The sequence below is a fragment of the Herpailurus yagouaroundi genome, unplaced genomic scaffold, assembly GCF_014898765.1.
Source record: "Herpailurus yagouaroundi ecotype Mexico unplaced genomic scaffold, PumYag 250, whole genome shotgun sequence".
Taxonomy (NCBI): Eukaryota; Metazoa; Chordata; class Mammalia; order Carnivora; family Felidae; genus Herpailurus; species Herpailurus yagouaroundi.
The window spans coordinates 2,023,802-2,035,818 of record NW_024412467.1 but is presented as its reverse complement, the minus strand read 5'-3'; the positions used below and the strand labels follow the sequence as shown (position 1 = coordinate 2,035,818).

General features: G+C 41.2%; 1 protein-coding gene across 5 annotated transcripts in view; it reads right to left on the bottom strand.

Moving 5' to 3' along the window:
• The window catches only part of LOC121020562 (cytidine monophosphate-N-acetylneuraminic acid hydroxylase), a 127,118-nt gene that overhangs the window by 86,459 nt on the left and 28,642 nt on the right, over positions 1 to 12,017 (bottom strand). For 3 of the 5 annotated variants that reach the window (XM_040460641.1, XM_040460640.1, XM_040460639.1), the window contains exon 2: positions 11,573 to 11,620. In XM_040460641.1, the coding sequence (XP_040316575.1) occupies positions 11,573 to 11,583 (11 nt within the window). In that variant the 5' untranslated portion in view covers positions 11,584 to 11,620. Of the gene's footprint in view, positions 1 to 11,572; positions 11,868 to 12,017 lie in introns of those variants that run through there. The other 2 variants (XR_005786191.1, XM_040460637.1) reach the window with 2 other exon arrangements.

Sequence of the window (12,017 nt, the reverse complement as noted above, 5' to 3'; positions counted from 1 at the left end):
ACCCTCAGTTTGTTCTCCATATTTATGAGTCTCTTCTGTTTTGTCCCCCTCCCTGTTTTTATATTATTTTTGTTTCCCTTCCCTTATGTTCATCTGTTTTGTCTCTTAAAGTCCTCATAGGAGTGAAGTCATATGATTTTTGTCTTTCTCTAATTTTGCTTAGCATAATATCCTCCAGTTCCATCCACGTAGTTGCAAATGGCAAGATTTCATTCTTTATGATTGCCGAGTAATACTCCATTGTATATATATACCACATCTTCTTTATCCATTCATCCATCGATGGACATTGGGCTCTTTCCATACTTTGGCTATTGTTGATAGTGCTGCCATAAACATGGGGGTGCATGTGTCCCTTCGAAACAGCACACCTGTATCCTGTGGATAAATGCCTAGTAGTGCAATTCCTGGGTCGTAGGGTAGTTCTATTTTTAGTTTTTTGAGGAACCTCCATACTCGTTTCCAGAGTGGCTGCACCAGCTTGCATTCCCACCAACAATGCAAAAGGGATCCTCTTTCTCCACATCGTCGCCAACATCTGTTGTTGCCTGATTTGTTAATGTTAGCCATTTTGACAGGTGTGAGGTGGTATCTCATTGTGGTTTTGATCTGTATTTCCCTGACGATGAGTGATGTTGAGCATTTTTTCATGTGTCGGTTGGCCATCTGGACGTCTTCTTTGGAGAAGTGTCTATTCATGTCTTTTGCCCATCTCTTCACTGGATTATTTGTTTTTTGGGTGTTGAGTTTAATAAGTCCTTTGTAGATTTTGGGTACTAACCCTTTATCTGATATGTTGTTTGCAAGTATCTTCTCCCATTCTGTCAGTTGCTTTTTAGTTTTGCAGATTGTAGCCTTGATTCTTACTATTTTGTTTAGACTAACGACTTGATTCCACACTGTTCAACTGGAAACAAAGCTTAGTGGGAGAGGAGAGCCAGAGAAGTGACAGGGAAGCTACAGATTACAACAGATTTGTGAACTTGGCCACACAGTGGTGGCAGGACCTAGCTGATACTGAGGTATATTTTAGCTCTATCCATGTCATTATGCTAAAGCAAAATGAGTTACTCAGAGCAAGACAAATACCATATGATTTCACTCGTGTGGAATTTAAGAAACGAAATAAACAAGCCTAAGTTAAAAAAGAGACAAACCAAGAAACAGACTCTTAAGCATAAAGAACACACTCACGGTGACCAGAGGGGAGGTGGGCAGGGGGGAGGGAGGACATAGGTGATGGGGACTAAGGAGGGCACTTGTTGCGATGAGCACCAGATGTTGAATGGAATAGTTGAGTCACTGTATTGTACACCTGAAACTAACATTATACTGTATGTTATCCAACTGGAATTTAAATTAAAACTTAAAAAAAATACCAAAGACATGTTTTAAACAACACTCATGTGTAAGAGCAAAAACTTCATGGACTGTATTTGTGACTAATTGTATAACAGGTTATTATAGTTTCTGTTCAGTGGAAAGGGCAAAATATTCCCACAAAGGGTTTTAATGTAGACTTTTTTTTTTTTTTGCACCCATGCTGTTGATTGTTAAAGTGTAAGAGTCTGATCATGGTGCTTAATAAACAAGTGTGTCTTTAAAAAAAAAATAGAAGGGGGCACCTGGCTGGCTCAGTCAGTACAGCATGTGACTCTTGATTTCCACGTTGAGTTCGAGCCCCATGTTGGGTTGAGAGATTACTTAAAAATAAAATCTTTAAAAAAAAGGCAAGCAATAAAGTTTTTTGAAAGATAATATAGGAAAAAATTTTCATGATCTTGGGGTAGTGTGGATTTTTTTCAACAAAACACAAAAAGCACCACCCAAAAAGAAAATTAGTGGTATTTTATACTATATTAAAAATTAGGGGCGTGTGGGTGGCTCAGTCGGTCAGGCGTCCAACTCTTGATCTTGGCTCAGGTCATGATCTCACGGTTCAGGAGTTTGAGCCTCGTGTCAGGCTCCGCGCTGTCAGTGCAGAGCCGGCTTGGGATTCTCTCTCTCTCCCCTTCTCTCTTTACCCCTCCACCACTCATGCTGTCTCCGTCTCTCTCAAAATAAATAAATAAACTTAAAAAAATTTAAAACACAGAACATGCTTGTCCAAAGGCACCATAAATAATGAAAAGACAAACCATCAAATGGGATATATGTAATACCCTTATAACAAAGGCTTTCTTTGCAGAATATATAAGAACTTCTAGAGATCAGTAATAAAAAGACTGCAATATACAAGAAAAATGGACAAAGGTTTCAACAACACTTCACAAAAGAGAATATTCGGATGGTCAATAAACACAAAAAGAAGGCTCAACCTAGCAATTGGGGAAATGAAAATTAAAACTACACTAACATACCACTACACCCACCAGAATGACTAAAATTAAAACAACTGAAAATACCAAGTGTTTATGGGCAGTAATGGAAACTCTCATATTACTAATGGTTCAGTCACATTGGAAAACAGTGGCATTTGCTAATGAAATATAAAATACACACACATTGTGACTTACCGGTCCTACTTCTAACTAAGTCTCAACATTAGAGAAATGTGTGCACATATTCTCCAAGATACATGTACAAGGATGTACATCACAGTATTCATAATTGCTTCAAAATGGAAACCCAAATGTTCGTCAAAAATAAAATGTTAATTACACATTTATGTATTACGTAAATAAATTATAATGGTACAATATCATGCCATGGAAAATAAGACCAAGGGCAAATGAACCAAGTAAGACTACTTGTAAAAACATAACACCAGTATATTAAGGGACAACACACACACACACATACACACACACACACACACACACACACACACACGTGTACGCAAATATATACAATGTGACTTCATTCAAATAACATTCCCAGACAGAGGCACCTAGATGGCTCAGCCGTTGAGCATCTGACTCTTGATTCCAGCTCAGGTCACCATCCCAGGGTCTTGAGATCAAGCCCCATGTCAGGTTCCATGCTGAGCATGGAGCCCACTTAAGAGTCTGTCTGTCTGTCTCTCTCTCTCTGCCCCTCTACCCCACTCACGTGCTCTCTCTCAAATTAAAAATATTTTTAAAAATTAACATTCCCAAATAGGCAACTAAAGTATACTGTTTAGGAAAATGAGAAAGATATTTGAGAAGTAGAGTACTCCATGCCTTTGGTGGGGAGAGAACTAAAATCAGAAAGAAGACATGCTCTGCAGCTAAAACAGGACATAAAGGGAAATTTATTCTTTAGAAAAGAGGAAATCATAAATCAATAACCAAAACCTTCAACTCTAGATCCAGAAAAAGGAGAGCAAGCTAAACCCAAGGCAAAGAGAAGAAAGAAAAGAATAACCATTACATTAGAAACTCAATGAAGCAGAACACAAAACACTAGAGGAATCAAAAGATTCCAAAAGAAATTTGGATTCCAAATTTCAAATTTCAAAAGATTCCAAAAGATTGCAAAAGATGGTTCTTTGAAAAGATCATCAAATTGACAAACCTTTAGGCAGACGGACCAAGAGAAAGAGAGAAAACATCTGTCACAAGAATCAGGAATGAAAAAAGAGACATTATCATCAATCCTACACATATTAAGAGGATTGTAAGGTGATACTTTAAACAACTACATGCCAACAAATACGGTAACAGAGGTGATGTGGACCAATTCCTGGAGGAACATGAATTGCCAAAAGTGATTCATGAAGAAACAGAAAACCTGAATAAGCCTGTGACAGGTAAAGAGATTGAATTAGTAATTACAATTAATACTTCCACAAGGAGAGCCCAGATGGCTTCATTGGTGAATTCTACTGAATATTTCGAGAAAAACTAATTATCAATCCTTCATAAACAGTTACACACCAACTGGGTTTTATCATAGGAATACAAGATTGATTTAACATTAAAAATCAATTAATAGGGGCGCCTGGGTGGCGCAGTCGGTTAAGCGTCCGACTTCAGCCAGGTCACAATCTCACGGTCCGGGAGTTCGAGCCCCACGTCAGGCTCCGGGCTGATGGCTCGGAGCCTGGAGCCTGTTTCCGATTCTGTGTCTCCCTCTCTCTCTGCCCCTCCCCCGTTCATGCTCTGTCTCTCTCTGTCCCAAAAATAAATAAACGTTGAAAAAAAAAATCAATTAATATACTATATACCATATTGATAAAGAGATAAAAACCACATGGTCATCTCAAAAGTTACACAAAGAGCATTTGACAAAAATCCAACATCTCTTGATAATGAAAACAAATCAAAAACAAAAAACTAAGAACAGATGAGAATGTCTTCAATCTAATCTGCAGAAAACCCACAGCTAACATTATACTTGATGAAAGACTGGTTGCTTTTCCCTAAGATCAGGAGCAAGACAAGGATGTCTTTTCTTACCACTTCTGTTCAACACTATATTGGAGGCTCTCCTCAGGCAAATTAAGCTAAATAAAGACATACTAGCCATCAAAATTGGAAAGGAAAAGTAAAACTATGTGCAGAAAACATGACCTTCTATATAGAAAATCCAAAGAGATTTACTAAAATGTTCCCAGAGTTAACAGACAGGTTCAGCGAAGGTACAGATACAAGAATAATAACAAAAGTCAATTGTGTTTCTATATGCTAGCAACAAACCAAAGAAGAAATTATAAAAATAATTCCATTCAGAATACCATCAAAAAGAAGAAAACACCTAGGAATAAATTCAACAAAAGAAGTGCAAGACTTGTACGCCAAAAACTACAACACGTTGAAGGAAAATAAAGCTCTAAATAAAGAGAAAGACATCCCATGTTAATGGATCAGAATACTTAAAATGTTAAGATGGAAATTCCCCCTAAATTGATCTACAGGTTTAATGCAACCCCTATCCAAAACTCAGAAACTGACGAGCTGATTCTAAAATCTTCACGGAATTGCAAAAGACCCAGAATAGTCGAAGCAATTTTTAAAAGAACCAAGTTGGAGGACTCACATTTCCCAATTTCAAATTTACTGCAAATCTACAGCATCAAGACAGTGTGGTGCTGACATAAGGATAGACACAGATACCAATGGAAGAGAACTGAGAGTCCAGAAATAAATCTGTGTGTGTGTGTGTGTGTGTGTGTGTGTGTGTGTGTGTGTCCAGCTGATTTTCAACAAAGGCACCAAGATCGTAAGAGTTGAAAGGATAGTATTTTTAACAAAATGCTGGCGGGACAACTGAATTGCCGCGTCCGAAAGGATGAAACCGTACCCCTGTCCCACAGCACATAAAAAAAGCAACTCAAAGTGAATCACAGACCTAAAAGTACTGCTTGAAACTATACAACTTTTAGAAGCCAACTGTAGGGAGTGAGTTGGAGGATTGGAGGGCTGATGAAAGAAAAAGACACGATACAGACACAAGATGGCAGTAATGTGCGCATGCCTTGTGTGGGAGACACAGAGGGTAGGTTGAGGGAGAGGCTTATCACACCATGCCAGGGACTGTCCATTGTTCAGCAGGGCCACCGACCTCAGGGGAAATTCCAAGGGAGAGAGGCCGATGTGTCTACGTGGTGTCAGCTTGGCCACACAGTAGAGCACTTGTGCCAGAGAGTTCAAAGGGTCACCGAGCTTGGGATCTTTACAGCACCGCGGCTTACTCTGTCTACGGCTAACAAACAAACGTTGTCAGCTTCACAAGGTAGGCAAAGCAGTCTTTACAGGACTAAATTCTACTCATTTGGGCGATGCTTAAAACCACTGAATGTACAAGAATTTGAGTTTAGCACCACCAGCTTTTCAGCTAATGGGTCTCTGCTTGCTCTTGAAAAATAAACAACCGGGGTGCCTGGGTGGCGCAGTCGGTTAAGCGTCCGACTTCAGCTCATGTCACGGTATCGCGGTTCACGAGTTCGAGCCCCGTGTCAGGCTCTGGGCTGACAGCTCGGAGCCTGGAGCCTGCTTCGGATTCCGTGTCTCCCTCTCTCTCTGTCCCTCCCCCACTTGTACTCTGTCTCTCTCAAAAATAGACATTTAAAAATGTTTTTAAAAACACTAAAAAATTAAATAAAACTAAATTGCCTAGAGAAGAATATAACAGGGCCATCTTGGGCTCACTTACACTTTAAAAAAGTAATAAATCTTTGTGACTTTAGATCGGACAATGATTTCTTAGATACCACACCAAATGAAAAAAAAAGGCAAAGTTGGGGTGCCTGAGTGGCTCAGTCAGTTGAGCATCCAACGCTTGATTTCAGCTCAGCTCATGATCACAGGGTTGTGGGAATAAGCCCTAAGTTAGACTCTGCACTGAGTGTGGCACCTGCTTACGATTCTCTCTCTCTCCTTCTGCCCCTCCCCTGCTTGCAAGAGCATGCAAGTTCTCTCTCTCTCTCTCTCTAAAGTACAAAGGAAAAAAGACAAACTTGATAAATTTGGCCATTAAAAGAAAAAAACTCTCACACTTCAAATGATACCATCAGGAAAGTGAAAAGACAACACGCAAATGTTTGCAAATTGAATACCTGATAAAAATTTCGTATCAAGAATGTATATTAAAAAACTCTTAAAACTCACTAACAAAGCAAATAACCCAATTTAAAAACAAAGGATTTGAATACACATTTCTCCAAAAAAGATACATGAACGGTCAGTAACACACATGAACAGGAGCTTAATGTCATTAGTTGAGAGAGAGACTCAAATCAAAACCACAATGAGCACTTCACATCCATTAGGATGGCTATTATAATAAATACAAATAATAACAGGCTTTGGTGAGGATGTTGACAAATGGGAACCAACATGCACTTGCTGGTGGGACTTCTAGAAACAATTTGGCAGGTTCTCAATGTGTTAAACGCAGAGTTTCTGTATGATGGAGCAATTCCACTCCTAGGTCTCTACCCCAAAGCACTGGAAACATACGTCCACACAAGAATTTGTACACGAACGTTCATTTGGCAATTATGAAAACAACCTGAATGGCCATCAATTGATTCGTGGGTGAACATAACATGCATGTCTACACGACTGAATACTATTTGGCAATAAAAAGGAAGGATGTACCAATGCGAGCTACAACATAGATGAACCTCAAAATACCGAGCTAAGTGAAGGAAGCCATAAAATGCCACATATTGCAGAATCTCATTTATATAAAATGCCCAGAGTTGGCAGATCTATAGAAACAGAAAGGAGAGTAGTGGTTGCCAAGGGTGAGAGTGGAGACGTGGCTGGGGAATACGGAACGACCGGTGATGGGCATGAGGTATCTTTCTGGGGTGACAGAAAGAGTCTAAAATCATTGTGACGATAGCTGCATATCTCTGTCAATACACCAAAGACTATTGACTGAGACACTTAAATCAGATCAGTTTTATAGCATTTAAATCCTATGTCAAAAAAGCTATTTTCAAAAAAGGGAAAGGGGGCGTGTGAGAGACTTCTGGCGTGCTAGTAGGTATTGCTACAGTTACTGACTTGGGTTAAACTGGTACTTATAGGTGTTAAACTTTATGTTTTATGAACTTCTCTGTATACACCTTATAACGCACAACAAAAATAGCGGGGAAATTCGTATCTTAAGTATGGCTTTTCAACAAAATAAGTCAGTCAGAGAAAGACAAATACCACATGATTTCACTCGTATGTGGAATTTAAGAAACAAGACAGATGAACATATGGGGGGAGGCGGTTAGAGAGGGGAAACAAACCATGAGAGACTCTTAAATACAGAACAAACCGAGGGTTGATGGGGGTGGGGTGGGGGGAGTGGATTAAAGGGGTGATGGGCATTAAGGAGGGCACTTGTTGGGAAGAGCACTGGGTGTTATATGTAAGTGATGAATCACAGGATTCTACTCCTGAAACCAATCTTGCGTTGTATGTTAACTAACCAGAATTTAAATAAAAACTTGGAAAGAAAAATACATACATACATAAAGAAGGCTTTTCAAAGCATATGCACTCCTCACTTACTCTGAAATATAACTGTAAACAAAGACCGCCCTTCCAGGAGGGAGCAGACCACCTCTGACACCAGGTAAAATCAATGCACAATGTCAAACACCGATGCATTTGCCTTAGTTCCCCAAACTGTCTCCGGATTGTCTTCTAGGGACAAGAACTGGAGGGGGTTTGAGTTATTTTTTAAAAATTTTTAAGTATATTTATTTATTTTTGTGAGAGAGAGAGAAAGTAAATGGGAGAGGGGCAGAGAAAGAGGGGGAGAGAGAGAATCCCAAGCAGGCTCCACACTGTCGGTCACAGTCTCTAACTTGAGGCTCGATCCCACAAACCGTCAGATCATGACCTGAGCTGAAATCAAGAGTCAGATGCTTAATTGACTGAGCCATCCCAGGAAGCCCAAAGTTTTTTTTTAATTGTGTTTCTTTTAAGTAATCTCTAAGCCCAACACGGGGCTCAAACTCATGACCGTGAGATCAAGAGTCACATGCTCTAACCAACCGAGCCAGCCAGCCACCCCATTTGAGTTATATTTTAATGATAAGTGCTTCCTGTGTGTGATGCATGAGTAATAATGATGAGAGTAATAATTGAGCCTCACCTAGAGGACACAATACTAAAGAAAAAGAGAAAAAGACATTCCTCCAGGACATCTTTCCACTGTCAATTTCCTATCTTTATCACTGACGTTTTACAACTTTTCCTTTGGAAATAAAGCTTAAAATAAAAATAAAATAGGGGCATCTGGGTGGCTCAGTCGGTTGGGCATCCGGCTCTGGCTCAGGTCATGAACTCGTGGTTCGTGAGTTTGAGCCCTGTGTCGGGCTCTGGGCTGACAGCTCGGAGCCTGGAGCCTGCATCTGATTCTGTGTCTCCCTCTCTCTGCCCCTCCCCTGCTCATGCTCTGTCTCTCCCTCTCTCTCAAAATAAAATAAAATAATAAAATAACGTAAAAAATTAAAAAAAAAATAGACCTGGGTTGGGTCTATTTTTGAAACGGACTCACAGAAATTTGCAAAAATAGTCGCAGGTCCCGTGTCTCCTTCAACTAACTTCTACTAGTGACATCTTAGATGACTGTTATTACCGTGTTTTAACACCCAAACCAGGAAACTGACGTCGCTACAATACTGTCGGGTACACACTTTATCCCGTAGTCACCAGTTATACATGCACCCATTTTCACGCACATGTGTGGGTGTGTGTGTGGCTGGGCGGGTGTGTGTGTGTTCTATGAGATTTTAGTCCATGTACAGACGTGTATAGCTACCACTCAATCAAGATAACGTAACTCTTCCATTGTCACCAAGGACCTTGCTCGGTGAACTCCCAAGGAACTCCCCTTTATATGGCACCCCCACTGTGCCTATCCTCTGGCAACCACTGATTTATTTGTTCTCTACCCTTTATGCCATTTTGCAAGTGACACATAAATGGAATCATACAGCATTAGATTGACTTTTAAACTGTCGAGGTCTCTCTCATTAAAGGAAAAACAATGTCTCAGCCCCACATAGTCTCCAGCTACTTGTTTTTCTCCTCACCCTCAGAGTCCGACATGCTTTTGGGGATTGCTGTTTCTATACACCTAACAGCTCACTGGTTTCTATCCTACATTTCTGCTCATACTTTCTGTTTCCACTGTTGACTCATCCTTCCACGACCCGGGCATTAAATGTTGTAGTTACTCAAGGCTCTGTTCTACATTTTCTTCTTTTGACATTTCTTCCTAAGGGATCTCCTCCATACCCACGGCCCCAGAACACTCATGACTCAAACTCAAACACACACACACACACACACACACACACACACACACACACACACACACACATTGGAGCCACAAAGCCATTGCTGTAAACGAACTGCCTTTTGGACATATCCTTCAGAATATCTTAAACACACTTGAAACTTAGCATGTCCAAAATTCAACTTGGCACATCTCACCCTCCCAAACCTTCATACGTCCACCATGACCCTGTTAGCGGACACCCCCTTTCCTCTCGCCCTTTCCTCTCGCCATCACATATTCAATTCAAGTCCATCCATTTTACCCAGAAAGTGGATTTTCACGACCATCCTCCTCTCCCACCTCACCCAAACTACCATTATCTCCCTTCTGGACCACTGTCAGAGTCCCTACCCGATCACCCTGCCGTCACTAAGTCATTCTTTCCACTATGGCCAGAATAACATTTAAGATGGACATTTTAAGATAATCTCATCCTGCCAGTCCTTCTCTTGCCTCTCAAATATCCATCAGTCTCCTGCCATTGTTTCCAGAAGAGAAAGTACCTAATATGGCCTGGACCACAGTGACCCCTAATCACTTCCTCCAGCTCGTCTTTATCTAAGCTGTTTCTCCTAACAACACCTGGCCTTTTTTCATTTCCTCAAAGTACAACCCTGTACCCAGAATATATCGCTTTGATCCCTTCTCACGTATTTTACTCTCCTACCCTTTAGACCTCAGCTCAATCATCTCCACTGGGAAACCTTCCCTGAGTCTCCAGAGAAGGTCGACTCCTGCTATAACAGTCTCACAGCACCGTGTTCCTTTCTTTCATGTGAGATACTAAACCTATAATCGCATGTTTAATTATGAGACTGATTAATTACCTGTACCCCCTAAAAAACTGAAACCACACAGGGAAGGAACCGTGTGTGTGTAAGTTTGCCGCTGCACCCCCAAGAACCTAGCACACGAGGATCCCAATTAATATTTACTGAAAGAAGAAATGGACATTGCACCTAATGACCCACCACAGCGATTCTTACAAAACCTTTTACACGAACCTGGGATTTAAACATGCGAGCATTCCTAGAATATCTTTAGAACAGCTGCATGTTTGCTTGAGAACTAGGCATGCATCCAAATGGTACACTGACATGTTTAAAATGAAATGTCCTACAGACAGTATCCCCAACATGACTAGGCAGCAGTCCACAAGTTTATTTGTACTGCACGTGACCTTCCCCCCCAGAAACAATTTGCGAATGGTGAGTAAGCTCCAACCCAGCCCTGAAAATCTTACCTATCTCCCGATGGAGTCAGCATCTTACTGTAAGAACTTTAAGGCTGACTGCACTTCTGAGCCAAGAATTCAGGGAACCTCTCAGTCCAGAGCACCCCTCAACTCCAAGCCCTTCAGGGCTCGAACCCCCATGGGCTCCTTCAGCCCTGACCCTTTAGTCTTTCTCGTGGCCCTAAAGCTTTTTGAGCCCTAAGCAAAGCAGGAGGCAATGTATACACAGAAGCAAGTTCCAAAATCAAGAAGATTTGCTGGCAGCCAGAGACAATAGTAATGGAAATCTGCAGAAAAGAAGAGGTCACGAGTGAAGGGCTGGGCACAGTGGACATGGCATGGGAGAGAGAGAGCTCCGGCAGGGAGGATTTCAGGACAGCCAGGGTGTGCAGGAGGCAAGCTCAGAACCCAAATAACTGACTGAGTTGTGACTCCCATGGTCCTAAAATGGGACATATATCCCCAAATCATCTTAGCTTCACGAGATCCTCCCTATCCTCCACCAAGAGCTTTCCGTTTCCTTGTACCTTTTCATCGGAAGCAATAAATACAAGTTAGCAAACATACCAATCCCAAATTCGGTAGGAAGAAAAAAAAAAACAAGTAAACTAGAAACCATACCTTTGTTCCATTCCAGGTAGGAAGGGGTCAAACAGCACAAAACAGCTCCTTAGAGAAAGCAGAAACAGAAGGAGACTGAAATCTTCTTTTAAATGATGTTTACAACTTCTAGGATGACTCCAGCCTGCAAATTTCAATTTGCGTGGTAACGAATTTGATTTGATTTCTTTGAAGCCAGAAAACCTTTTCAAAAGCAATTGTGAGAGCACAGGGGGTGAGGGGACTTGTGGAGGCACAGACATTCAGCCAGCTGATGTGAGTTTCTGTTGTCTTCAGATACCTGCCAACCTTCACTCACCCACATGGCTCCACCCATTACAGCCTGGCAAGTGGAGGGTGATTTTAGATAAACTTCTAATTCCCTGTCAGCACCAGAGCTTGGGATGTGTATGGGTGTGTGTGGGTGTGTGGGTAGGGAGTGTTATGGGTGTGTGGGAGTGGTGGT